Source organism: Neolamprologus brichardi, chromosome 3 (genome assembly GCF_056152115.1).
Source record: "Neolamprologus brichardi isolate AB-2024 chromosome 3, ASM5615211v1, whole genome shotgun sequence".
Taxonomy (NCBI): domain Eukaryota; kingdom Metazoa; phylum Chordata; class Actinopteri; order Cichliformes; family Cichlidae; genus Neolamprologus; species Neolamprologus brichardi.
In genome coordinates, this window is record NC_142106.1 from 12,601,933 (window position 1) to 12,616,730 (window position 14,798).

General features: G+C 38.0%; 2 protein-coding genes across 2 annotated transcripts in view; one reads left to right on the forward strand and one right to left on the reverse strand.

Moving 5' to 3' along the window:
* Nucleotides 1-14,798, reverse strand: part of LOC148103525 (cell adhesion molecule CEACAM1-like) — a 207,349-nt gene that overhangs the window by 158,699 nt on the left and 33,852 nt on the right. Inside the window, exon 2 of the mRNA XM_087838759.1 lies at nucleotides 8,572-8,931. Within this exon, the coding sequence (XP_087694885.1) occupies nucleotides 8,572-8,931 (360 nt within the window). The remainder of the gene's footprint in view (nucleotides 1-8,571; nucleotides 8,932-14,798) is intronic.
* The window catches only part of LOC118455958 (programmed cell death 1 ligand 1-like), a 127,511-nt gene that overhangs the window by 34,536 nt on the left and 78,177 nt on the right, over nucleotides 1-14,798 (forward strand). The gene's annotated exons all lie outside the window — the stretch shown is intronic.

Below are 14,798 nucleotides of genomic sequence, written 5' to 3' on the forward strand. Positions count from 1 at the left end.
AACCTGAATTGAAATTAAAATAAATACATAACAATTCATTTTGTGCTATTTTGTAGTGTGAGTCAGTAAGTGACTGGTGACTGTAATTCACATTTGTATATCTGCAGCTAATCAACACCATTGACAAGCTATTACAGCGTCCTCATGTGCCGGCACTGTTGTTGTAGCTAGCAAAGCTTGCAAAGACACGCTAATGACAACCATTGGAGATGTGAGCAGGACAGACGGAAAATTTGACGGGAAAAGTGTGGACTGTAAACTATATACCAGTTTTGTAGTTGTGTAAAATGTGGCCATGTAAAACCAGAGTTATAATAAAAAAATACATGTAATAATTTTTCTTCCTGAATACTATCGTTGTTTATATTTACTGCCGGAAGAAATGTTAAAAGTACCTGTTGGAGTGAAATTGTTAAATGTTGTCGTTGTGTTACTTAAATTTGTAAGTCATAGTTCAAACTATAGGATCAAAGACATTCCTTTGTCTCTGACCACCTCTCCAGCCACTCTGTTGGTGGGGAGGCTGAAGTGTTTTACTATAGGCACATCCTATCTGAAAGTTATGTTTCTTGTGTGGTAAGCTTCCTGCTTTTATTACACTTTTGGTGAGCAGGAGGTCACACAAACGCACACCCAAACACATTCTCATACTCACACACACACACACACACACACACACACACACAACACATTCTCACACATGCATACACATACACACACGTGCTTACAAGCGCCCACACAGTGCATCGTCTTTTGTAAGCATAGGGGGGGTTACAGTGGGAGGTGCTTGTGTGTACTGTAACTGTTGTGTAAACTGTGTCATGGAAATAAAAGGCTGTGAGGAAGGCTACTTAGATGAAGTTGGTTAGGAGACAAGTGAGGAGCGTTCAGCTCCAAAAGCTTGGGTTCCGACCAGCCTTGTCTTGCTAGCAAGTAAAAGATGTTCATCTTGTTTCTGTTGTTAACGAGAATAAGTTTCTAAACTAGCGGGGCCTGTGGAAACGCAGACCCAACAGCAGCGTTTTATAAGGAAAGCTCTTTCCGCCTGTGAGCAACCAAACTGAACCAAAAATTTAAATCCAATTAGTCCATTTGGAGCACAGAATGACTCAAAATCCCTGAAATGTCACCACATTTCTGCAGTTTGTCCAAAGGTTGTCCATTTTGTGCTCCAGATGGGTTAATTGTATTTTAAATTTTAATTGCATTAATCATGATGAAGGATTAATCTGTGTTAATGCATTAACTTTGACAGCCCTAAAAATAATGTAACTAAACACTTGAAATAAATATAGTCAAGAACACCCCATGCCCCCTTTAGGCTCAGTCCTGCTTACTGCAGATATCACTGCTACATAAAGTACCACGAGGTAGAACTTACACATTGTGCTTGGTTGATGACCAAATTTGCTGTATGTTGTATTTAAAAAGAAATGAGCTGCTATCTTGAACAAATCAGCGCCTTACTTCTGAAGGAAAAAGGGGCGGGAAGGAGAGGAGGGAGATTTTCATAAACAGAGGATGTAAATAAGAGACAAAGGAGGATAGAACCATTCCTGATCATATTTACTTCAGCTCATGTTTCAGAAACAGCAAATACTCCAAACACTTTCAAAACAAAAGTGTCTCCAGCTGAAGCACAAAAACTGTCAGTTTAATGAAAACAAATCTTCTTTATTTTAACTGCAGCTTCTCAAAACTCTGCCCTAATGAACAAACGTATCATTTTATCTCTCACACTGACTCACTCCTGAACAATGAGGCTTTGCAGCATAGTTGTGTCACACCTGCCCTGTAGCTAAACTGATCGCATCAGTTTTACCGTAAATAGTAATGGTCATATGATTTAGAAGACAAGCATCTTCCTCGTCAGTGCCCGTCAGTGTGGGACCAAATTATCCATGTTATCAGATTTGTAAGCAGCAGCTGAAACTGTCACATGAATGAATGTTCATCAAACTGTTTGATTGCAGCCAATCAATAATCTATACTCATGTGCATTTGTCTTCAAACACAAGAGTGATCTAAAGTTTGTCTTGACATAATAGCTGAACATCAGGTCCAAACATCACAGAGCAGAAAAACAGTCAAAGTATTAAAGAAGGAACCAAAGCAAACTTACAGTTTCTTCAAACACATGCGGACAACAAGCTCCACTCCACACCTGGACACGGACACGGACACACAGTTGAGTTGCTCCCTGGAAGGAGACATAACATAACACCTGAACACTGTGAGAGTGCCACACCTTCATGTACTGATTTACAAATATGCCGTCTGACTGCTCAGGCTGAGTTTAAAACATGTTAAGCACGAAGGGACTTTCTGAGCTTCCTGCTTGAAAGTCACATGTCCAAAATGAGTATTTCTCTGCAATTACAAACTTTGTGTAAACAATCTTGGTATCAAAATAAAGTTAACACTGGTGAGAGTTCATCAGAGTTGTAAATATTACAGCAGATTTTATTGTGTCAAAGTTACTGAGGCTGGGACATTTGAGTATCTTGATTTTTTCTTCATCTAATTTATTTTTGGTTTTGTTTATTTTGTTTATAACCACTTTGAAAATATGATTTGCTTCACATTTAAGTCCAGAAATCCAGGAATCAACATATGAACATTGTCTGTGCAAATATTGATGCTGCTGAAGTGAAACAGTGGAAATTGACATCACTTTTAATGAAGGCAGGCATTTTGCCATTTGGGACATTTTAGCACCATCTGTTGAAATGTCTTAGGTATTGAACAGCAGAAATGATTTTACTTTATTTACATGCCTAATATGTTTGTTTCAGCTTCTACTTGCCGATTTGCATGACTGATACCTCTTTTTAATCATTTGAGCCAAGAGAATAAACCTGGTTTGGTCTCAGCTTTTAGAAAATGTATTACTTCCTTGGATGGCCATGACTCTGTGTTAACCAAGCTCTTTGTGTTTGTTTATGGGCATTTAATGGAACAACAACAGCACTTTTAACTGTTTGTTGTTTTCGCTGTGTTTGGTGGTTGTACAAATGGTTTAAATGCACTTCTAGCTGAGATTCAGAGGTTTGTGTGGATACCCCACTTTCCAATACTTACATTACTGAGCTTTTATTGCAGCTGATTATACCGAATCTTCTCCCTTTTGAATCTGTTACATAGACCTGAGAAATGAGAAATAAAATCAAACAAATGTCGAAGGATTAAAATGGCACAATACCATATTTTTTATTTCCCAAACTGCACATGCACAATTTGTCCCATCAAGAGCAGGATTCAGCAAAACAAGACGTCCTTCAGACTTTAAAGTGCTGTCAGTTAAACAAGGAGGTGGCTGGAGACAGAGTTCTGAGCTTCTCTGCTTAGGCTGCTGCCCCCACAACCCAGACCCAGATAACCTGAAGAAGATGTATGTATGGATAATAATGATAAAAATAATACTAATAATGCACTGCACATGTCATTTATATGATCTTGCATTTAAACACTGATTTCAGCCACCAAGGTGTGAGTAAATCCAACACAATTCCCACCCTGAGATCAAGATGTTTGGATCGTTGCTTACTATGTCCACCCCCAGAAAAATGCACCCCAAGTCTTGTGATTTACCAGAGTCTGTGCAGGCTTGTCCATACCTCTTCCTTTCTTGTTTGTCTGTTTTAGCCCTTAGGTACAGCAGGTTGAGCAGCAGGAGAGTGGAACATCATCGTTAATAATAACTGAGTTCAATTTGGTTATGAAGAAATCTTAGAGGGTTTTAACTTTGTTTTAAAGCTTGTGAGTAGCCGTGTGTGTTGCTGTCTGTGCTGCTGCTGGAGGCTGTTTCCTGTGTGAGAAACCTCTGAGTCAGCTCGGCAGTCTGTGGGTTCAGTGGTGCTGAAACTCAGGGTGCTGCTCTATGTCCTTGGTGCTGAAAACTGAGCTTAAAAAAGACCTCCAGACAGACACGACTAATTTTCAGTTTTATCAGTTCAGTTTTCAGTTTTATTTGTCATATGCAAGTTAGCACAGGGTCAACATTGCAATGAAATGTGTTTTACGAGCAGCAGTCACTCAGCAGCATGATACAGTAGGAGAAAATATAATAAAATAAAATAAAATAAAATATAAAAATATAAAAATAGTAAGGAGCTAAATATTAGAGAGACATGGTAAAAGAGAAAAGATGACTAAATATATATGTATCTATAAATATAAATATATGTACACTAGTGATTAAATAAGAAAATCTTGAAAAGAAATATGACGGGAGGGCAGATGGGATATTGCACAGGAATGAGCAGCAGAAAATTACAGTATTGCACTTTAAATATAAATATCAATGACAATAAACTGAAGTGACCAGTGCAGATTAAACAGAGTACTTGTGAAGCTGCAGGGTAGCTTCTGAGTGCTGTGTTGTGTGTGTTTAAGTGTTGTGGTTGAGGTGTCGTATGGCTTTGTGGTAAAAACTGTTTTTAAGTCTTGTAGTCCGAGCAGACAGACTCCTGTAACGTCTAATTGATTTTGTGAATTCTTTTGATAAATAACCAAAAGGTGTGCCTGCAATAAGCTGGTGTTTTCCTGCTTGTCTTTTATCCTTGAAAATGTTATTTTACTTTATTTGGGACTGAGAACATGAAGATGTTTTACTTGCACTGAAATGTGTGTTTTACACTTAAAGAAAAAGGACAGTTCAACGGTTTCAACAGGTGTTCCTAATAAAGTGGCCACCAACATAACATAACATAACATAACACAACAAAACAACGCGGTTTTTAAATGCCAGGTGACGCCACAGCTGTTACCTGTCATACTGTGGTCAATTCTGGTGAAAACACCTCCAGACATAAACAATATCAATCAATACACTGATTATAGTCTCATGAATTTAAGTCCGAAAATGTTTTGGGTCTTTTGCATGTGGGCAATACTGACCATGTGCAATGGGCCACATATTTTAGAAACAATCGTTGTTGACTCTGTTATTGAGGTCTCATAGTTACTGTTTATGGTCCAGCTCCAGGGTATAATAGCCTTCCACCACAGGGAGTTTTCTTTTGGAGACAGTAGGGTTGAAAAAAAAAAAACACCTGTTTCCCTTGTTTTCAGTGACTCACACCTTTTCCCTCCAGCCCTACCAGCCAGTGACAACCAATCACTTTGTCTGACTGGCTGTTGCTGAAGGTTTGATATATTGATATGTTGATGACAGTGATCATCAGAACTTCTCCAGCCTCTTGATCTGATAAAAATTACCCAAATAAAATAATAAAATAAATAAAAAAGATTTTTAAATAATAAAAACTTTTTATTTTTACACTGAACCACAACTCTGTCTTAAGATTCAAACTAGATATTCTCTTGGTGAAATTCCCAGGGTGGGGTTTTCGTGTTTTTCGTTTAATGTTAAAACCTTTTGAGCTCCCAGTTTCCATGGTGCCATTTTAGTGTTTGATTTTAAAATCGCTGGTTCATTCCTATTTTCCTCATTATTCCCACGCCCCTCAAGCAGGGGAAGGGAGAGGGAGAAACTAATATTATAATATTTTAAATCTTTTCAAAGATACATTATGTGAGGATAAATTTACAGATATCCTCACATTATAAAAAAAATATGAAAACACTGATTGGCTGTAGCTGACCGTTTGATATGTTGATGACACTGCATGTTACGTCCCTCTGCAGCCTCTAATCTGCTCAGTGTGTTCAGCTGGTGCTAATTGGCCACACCTAGTCAGGTGTGGGTAAAAGCATACCTGAGGCAAGCTTCCCGGGAGCTCACTTGTCTTTGCCTTGGTGGCATCAGCCATTTTAGCCGACCTGATATTCCATTTTAAGACAAAGCCGCAACATAAAAAAGGAGACGAATACCAGAGTGTAGGTGAACAGAGGCTGGGAGTTGCACATAGTAAATCAGTGGCACCAAACTTGGTAGGAGGTTTGAGACCATTCATGATTATGGTCTGTAGCTGAGGCAGGTAGGCTTTTTTTAAGTTGGCATTGTGTGTACACCATGTGTGTGTGCATATGTCAGTGTTGATGGATGCAAATGAGATCCTCATGAGGTGAGTGTTTTGTGCTGTGACCTTTAGTGTTGTGGGAAATATGGTATTTTGTTGGATCACTTGTGAGTGTTGTTGGCCAGGTGATGGCAATAACACTGTGGGGTGCTGAACCACCCTTGATGTGATCATTGTGTGGCCATAGCTCTCCATTTTGTGGTTGGTCACTAGCATGCTTGCTTTACTGAACTTTGTGGATTGAGTAACTTGTTGTGGTATAGGGCCACTCATATGTGACCGTTTGTGTGGTGGAGACCACAGATCACTTGTGTGTGATTATTTGTTGCTACTTTTGGTTTTGTGTTGTAGCAGATCAGGTAATCATTTTGGGTTTGTGACTGTTGTACTCCTTTGTGTTGGTCACATGTTACTTTTTGTGTGTGTTCAGTGTGGCAACTTCAGATCAACTTCAGAACCATACCTATACTCACACAGCCCCTTTTTTCTTAATTCTTCATTTTTCAGAATTAACACATTTGTTAGGTCACATATATGAAAAGAAGCATGGAAAAATTATCCTCTGTTCTCAGTGATCTGTAGTTTGGTTGATGAACAAATCCATTTCCATGTAGCTACGTCCCCCTCAGTGAGAGAGGCAGATATGAGCTGAAACACAGGAGTCAAACCAGGGACGCTGCTGTTATGGAGCTGAACTGGAACCATTCAGACACTGAGGCCCTCTGAACACATTTTAATTACAGCTGTGCAGAGACACACTGATGACTGACTGGAACACTATGATTCACATTTTACATTAACACCATCCTTACACATGGTTTATATATGGCCACTAGAGGGAGATGTTTCCGTTTAAATACGATGTTTAACTTTTAGCAATGTTTTATAAGTGAGCATACTGTGTATGAAAAACATGATGTGTTGTTCCTAATAAAATGGCAGTGTTACATTTAATATTGGATACATTTTAATTAACTTAAAAGAGATTAAAAGTCACATGAACATGTGCTCAGGATTCAAATTCAAATTCAAATTTTATTTGTCACACACACACAACCATACACAGTATGACATGGGGGTGAAATGCTTGTAGCTGCGCAATGCCCGACCATTAAATGACAGAAAAAAAGTTTTACAGTATTACAGTATTTACAATTTACAACAAAATTTACAAATTAACTTAGGAATTTACAGTAAAAAAATAAATAAATAAAATAAAATTAAATTAAATTAAATTTAAAAAAAAAATAAATAAAAATGTGCAAACAGCAGAGAGAGATTATAAAGATTATAAATTATAGGAAATTATAGGAAATGTGTGGTGGTGCGTGTGGTGATGTGATGTGTGTGAGAGTCCAGTCTTATAGTGATGTGTGTGGGAGAGTCCAGTCCTGCATGGAGTCCTGGATGGAGAATAATCAAACTATGATTGCTGAAGAGTGTCTCTGCTTCCAGATCAAGCTGTAATATGTCTAATATAAACTCAAAGGAAGAACTTATTTATTCCACTGTATAGTGAAAAGGAAAATCTTTTACTTCATTTTATTCATGATGTTTTTTTCAGTATGTTTTGATTACAAATTAAAAGCCCTCTCTGGTACAAAAATGCTTCATTTCTTAACAAGTCTTTTATTGTGAAACACTTGCAGGAACATCTTTTTAAAAACTGATCTTGAATCAAAGAACTGTGAGAGCAGATTAATATTATCATGTGGTATGAAATTCAACTGAAATTCAACTGAAGCGCTTTCAGAAACTGAAACAACAACAAAAACTGCAGAGAATGCAGGGATTCTAGCTGCTCTGCTAAAGGTTATGAGAGGAGTCACATGGAGATCTCTGTCAGCTATGTTCAAAAACAAACAAAAATTAATCTGATGTTGTTTGGTTTAACGATAAAATTGTGTTTTTTATTCTTCAAACATACCAGCATCTTTGAACACATCTAACTGGATGCAGCAGAATGAGAGAAAGTGAAGACATCTGCTGGAAAATCACCATCACTCTTGGATTTTTCTTTTCTTCGATTGAATTTAGAATACTGACTATTTTGATTACTGAATTTTAATAATTTCTTGCTTTGTAAAGCTTTCAGTTTTATGCCAAATGATGTTGGTTAAAAGTAAACAAACAACACAGTATTTATTTTGACAGGAATTTTCTTTTCTTTTTTGTTTTTTACATTTTCCGAGAATATCTCCTGCTGATATCATTTTACCATACCCACTATTTGTTGTTTATGTTTCCTGTAGCTATAGAAACCTAGAACCAGAGCAGCAAGACAGATACAAGCAGACAGACTAACTATCAGTCCAACAGATCCATCCTCTGTGTCTCCTCCTGTCTGACCTGCAGGTGAGAAACAGGTGTGAGGTGTCAGCTGTCAGGTAGGTGATGAGTGAAGAACAGAACAGAATCCATTTCCTCTTCAAACTGCTGTCAGACATTATCTACTGCACTCTGATCACATCACTCAGACCAGCTGCTTTCTACAAAGTCTCATCAACAACATCTTTAGAAACAAACATCAACAACCAGGAAGCAGCTTCACCTCTGATCACACACACACTCAACTCTACTCACTCACCTGGAGGATCAACAACACTCAGGTAAAGGATGCAAATGGATTCGTTCTTCAAAAGGGCAACCCGTCCACGGTTTGGTCTTCCATTGATGACGCGACATTCGTATGTTCCAGTGTCATTAATCGTCACATCCTTCAGAATCAGAGACACGTCTCCATCCTTCATCTGTCTGTCCTGCAGATCCACCCGGTTCTTAAAAGATGGATGCTGCTCTTCTGGATCAAACTGTTCATCTCGGTACAAGAGGACATGTTCCATCTCCAGATCGGCTCTGCTCCACTCTGTAACTATGATGTTGTCATTCGGAGCTCTACATGTCAGTGTGACGTCCTGTCCAGACTCAGCTGTCATAGTTTTCAGCTCTGAAAGAGGAACAATTCAGAGTAGAGGTTATTGAATTATTTGTATTATTTTAATGTATTGTATTATTGATCTTTTGTGGTTACCTTATTGCTATGCTGAGTTACTTTCACTAATCAAGAATCCTAATTATTAATGACTTTATTGTGAGGCTTTGTCTTTTACACATGGGATCAGTTAATGGCATTGAGTGTGCCTATGATACTGAGTTATCCAGAGGCAATAAGGTGGAGTTGCCGGGCCTCCAGAGGTGGAGGTAGGTGAAAATAAAAGAGGGAGAAAATATGAAGTGTTCATTGTGATTGTCACCACGAGGGCAAATGCTGCCAATGCATTACAGTGCAACTGTAACCCCACCTCCACCCATCAGCACATCTGAATATTATGACAATATCTACAAAAAATAGGATTGTTATTATGCAGGCAGCTCAAATTTATACTGTAACCAAAAAGATTTGTAGCTGTATACTGACTCCTGAAACTACAACACATCACACTGACACACACATTACAGTTCTTTGTCTCTGTGGTTCAAATTGCAGACCAAGCACTTATGTTCACACAAACAACAACTCGTGATGCCCTCAAAGACATAAACAAACTGAATATGAAATATGAAAATAAACATTTGAGAAGTAACATTTAAACAACGCAGACACTGTTTATTTCTCTTAATAAAACCATCCTGATAAATCTCACCTGCAGAGACAAACATGAAGACACCAACAAACAGCAAAGCCGACACAGTTACAGCAGACATTTCCGTGTTGTCCAGGTCTGCTGATCCGACACATTGATTTTCATAAAATCTGAACCTTTGGTATCTCCTGTGACAGAATAATAGAACGTGACTTTAAAATCTGACTACATGAGATTAAATTTAAGGATAGGCTGGACAGCAGGAAGATCAGAAAGTGCGTCATCATTAAAGAGCAGAACAGGTTCAGTTCTTGAATGATCTCCACAGAACAAAACAGACATATTTATAGTGAGAGACAAAGAAAGCAGAAACAGACACAGAGAAAACAGACATGACTGTAATCAGAGTAGAGGAGAGTAACTGAGTACATTTACACTTGGTTGAGGTGATTTTTTTTTTATGTTTGTGTTAATCAACTGAAGCTTACAGACTTCAGTCAACCTGTCAGATTACCTAAAAGACTGAAAGACGTAATTTTAAACACTTACTGTTGTTCTGAAGGATCTCTGACACCTTCAAACACTCTTCTGATCATCAGGATGGAAAAAATCCACACAAAGATTTCTTCAAAAAGTGTCTGAGGTTAAAGTGTTCTATATACCAAACAGCCTAATGTGAATGTTTGACAGTTATATTTCATTGGGTCAATAACAGACAAAAACAAAAAGATATTTAAAGATGGTACATGTGATGGAACAGCCAAAGAGAGAGGAGGTGGAACCAAGAGGAACCACTAAATTTTCACTTCCTTTCTCTGTGCTGGCAGTGAGTCAACATAAATTTAAAAAAAAGAAAAAGAAACTGTGGTCATCAAACAAACACTTTAGATGGAATAAGTTGGATGTCTTGGACAGTGTAGGAATCTGAAGTACCCACAGAGAACATGCAGGCACTGAAAGATGGTGGATTCAAACACAGGATCTTCTTGATTTGAGGCAAAAGCATTCTGCCAACAATGATAATAATAAAAACATAAATAATAATTATTTCCTTCCTTTGCCTTTGAATATAACTGTTGTGGATGCTCTTATTATTAACAGTTTGTCATCTATATTTTATTTATTTATTTTTATGTATATATTTTATTTACACATTTATTTATTTATATTCTTACATTATTTTTTGTCATTATTCTCATGATTGGTTATATTTTTAAGGATCATTACATATGAAAATAGAGATAACTACTTCTGGTTTGAAGACTGTAATCTCTAAATTTACTTCAATGCTCACTATTAGATTCGTCTGTGTTCCAGTCGTAACCTTACCAGTGTGACAACACTGCCACCATGAGGTCAAATTGAAACATTGTACTGAATCATTAATTGAAATATTTTCATAAATACATTAGAAAAGAAAAACAAATATTATATTAGGAACAATGGAAAGCTGAAAAAGAAATTAAAACCTTAAAGTGATTTCCTTTAAGAACACACAGGGGATGTAAGAGAACGGTAAGTGTTGGTTTTTCAGCTGATGCACATGCTGTCATTTGTAACCTGTATCATTACATTTCCATCAAACACAGCTTATACAGTGTACCGCTGATAAAAGAACAAAGCTGGTTGTGGATCAACTCAGAAGAATTTTATTCTGATGTTTGACACTCTTAAACTCTGACATGTTGAGGAAAACAAACAAATTGTGTGTGTTGCTGTGACACAATGCTGATGATCAAAATCTGTATTTACTCTGTTATGTTTCCATGATGGTGGAGAACCCCCCAGTTACCTGTGGCTGCACAAAGGGTGACATTGCCACGATGATGGCCAGGGACTTCCACAATGGCAAGTTGACCAATTATGTTCCTGCCTCTCTGCCTCCTTTTTGCCAGTTTGACCTCTGCTAATAAATTGATACACTGACACATAAATTCAATTCAATTCAATTTTATTTATATAGCACAAAATCACAACAACAGTCGCCTCAAGGTGCTTTATATTGTACAGTAGATCGTACAATAAAAGATACAGAGGAAAACCCAACAATCATATGACCCCCTATGAGCAAGCACTTTGGCGACACTGGGAAGGAAAAACTCCCTTTTAACAGGAAGAAACCTCTGGCAGAACTAGGCTCAGGGAGGGGCGGCCATCTGCTGCGACCGATTGGGGTGAGAGAAGAAAAACAGGATGAAAGACATGCTGTGGAAGAGAGACAGAGGTTAATAACAGATATGATTCAATGCAGAGAAGTCTATTAACACATAGTGAGTGAGAAAGGTGATTGGAATGGACAAACTTAATGCATCATGGGAATCCCCCGGCAGCCTACGTCTATTGCAGCATAACTAAGGGAGGATTCAGGGTCACCTGGTCCAGCCCTAACTATATGCTTTAGCAAAAAGGAAAGTTTTAAGCCTAATCTTAAAAGTAGAGATAGTGTCTGTCTCCTGAATCCAAACTGGAAGCTGGTTCCACAGAAGAGGGGCCTGAAAACTGAAGGCTCTGCCTCCCATTCTACTTTTAAATACTCTAGGAACAACAAGTAGGCCTGCAGAGCGAGAGCGAAGTGTTCTAATAGGGTGATATGGTACTACAAGGTCATTAAGATAAGATGGGGCCTGATTATTTAAGACCTTGTATGTGAGGAGCACGATTTTGAATTCAATTCTGGATATAACAGGAAGCCAATGAAGGGAAGCCAAAACAGGAGAAATATGCTCTCTCTTTCTAATCCCTGTCAGTACTCTTGCTGCAGTTCCATATTGAATTATTCACTGTCTTACCATTAATGGTAAGACAGTTAATACATGACCTTATGGCTGCGTCCCTGAAAAAGTTTGGTCCTAGAATTGCTTGTAATCTCTAAATAAGTTTGTTTTGTAACTTTTAGTAGAACACTGCACTTTTGATAAAATTGTTATGTGGGATATGTGAAATTAATCATTCAACAGTTTAAACACATGAATATATTTTTTTGATTATTTAATTGTCTGTTGCTGTCCAACATCAACCTTTCAGATTTGAAGTAAGCTTTAACTGAAGTTCATCATCATTCTACAGAGTGCCACTGTAACACAGAGATAACTATAAAACGCAGGTTGAGGAAATGATAAACACATATTTAATATGTTTGCTGTACATGTACTTGTCTTTTTAGTCACACAATACTTAAATATTTGTTGGTCACAGACTGAATTTTGCTGACAAATGTATTCTGTACATTCTTATACTTTAACCTGACATATATATAAAAACATAATTTTAAACATTTTAAACATGATAAAACAATAAACAAAAAACACAGAGCAACCCGAAAGTATTCAAAGCACTTCACTTGTTCCACATATTGTCATGTTACAGCCTTATTACAAAATAGATTCATGTAATTGTTCACAGGCGAGTATGTAAAGCCTTTGCTGTGCCACTAAAAACTCAAAGCTCACATGTATCCTGGTGCATCTATTGATTATCTCGCAGATCTTTCTCAACTTGATAAAAGTCCACTTGTGGAAAATTCATTTGATTGGTGATGATTTTGCATAAGTTATGATTTGATAATGTCCCATAGTTGACTGTGCATGCCAGAGCACAAACCAAGCCATGAAGTCCAGAGAATTACAGTATATGTAGACTTCTGAGACAGAACTGTATCTAGGAAAAAATCTGGGGAAGAGTAAAGAAAAATGTCTGCAGCCCTGAAGGACCCAGAGAGCACAGCGGTTGCCATCATCTGTGAATAGAAGAAGTCTGGAAGGATTCTTCCTAGAGCTGGCTGCCAAACCAATGTGACCAATGGCAGAAGCTGAGCTGAGTGTAGGTGACCAAGAATCCAATGGTCACTCTGACAGAGCTCCTGCCTTGCTCTATGGAGAGAAAAGAGATTTCCAGAAGGACAACTATTTCTGAAGCTCTCCACCAACAAGGCCTGTATGGTAGAGTGGTCAGATGGAAGCCAGACCTCAGTAAAAGACACATGATAGCCTGTCTACAGTTTGTCAAAAGGGAACTGAATGACTTGCAAAAGATGTCAAAAAACATTCACTGATTGGATGACCTCAATGCGACTCTTAGCCTCAATACCAAGAGTCACATCAGGAGGAAACCAGGCACCACTTATCACCTATATATATATATATATATATTTTTTTTATTTATTTATATTAATCGTTTACTTATCCAGGTAAAAACCTCACTGAGATTCCGTGGCTGTGCACTAATGCTCCCAATTAACCTGATGGACCTTAAGAGGTTCAGCAAGGAATGATGGGAGAGGGAGCCAAAAAAAAAAAAATTGGTGTACCAAGTTTAAAGCATCACACTCAAAAATACTAGAGGCTGTAAGTGCTGCCATTTCACTGCAGGTAACAAGCTGTACTCCAGGTAAAATTTAATACATCTGTCATAGATTATCACCGAACACATTTTCCTTATTCATCATCCCTTATTATTACAGTACATCGCATTGCAAACATAAAACATTAGTAGTAACATCACTGACAGTTTTGTTGGGCGTGATTATGTCAAAATGTTCCTGTAGAGATGGAAATCTACCTTTTATGCCAGACTGCATGGATGAAGAAGCAGTTCATTAAATTTCAAATCTCTGTCACTATCAAATACACAAAACACCAACGATACACCACGAGCTGTGAGGGGATTCACTCTGGTTTATATCTGGTAATAAATCTCTTCTCAAAAAAGTAATATAGTATTGCAACATGGCATTTGGGTCTTCTAACTAAAATAGGAAAATAGGAACATGAATAGTGCCTCATTGCCTGATGTGGCACCCTGCCATGACACCAGTCAGTCATAAGTGCCAGCTTGGATTTGGGCCAGACCTGTTTTCTATGAGCCTGGGCCACATAAACCAAACCAATATCGAGCCAGATGGGACATGCCATCACATAAACGGTCCATCTACACCAGGTCTGGCCCATATCTAGATGACATATCACTTATCATGCCAGAAGTCAGCCAGCAGTGCTGGCTTGACACCAGATCCAGGCCAGACCTGTCTGCTATGTGGGTTAATATCCAAACATGCATATGGTAGTGTCTGGGTTATATTAAGGGTTCATGGGCAGGTCGGCCAATGAGGATGCAGCCTTTTGTTAGCCCTGAGCCAAATATTTGAAACATGTTGCTGGCATCAAAAATCAAAAAATAACTTTTCAACAATTAGAGAAATTTCCGGTTTGAACATTTGATTTGCTGACTTTGA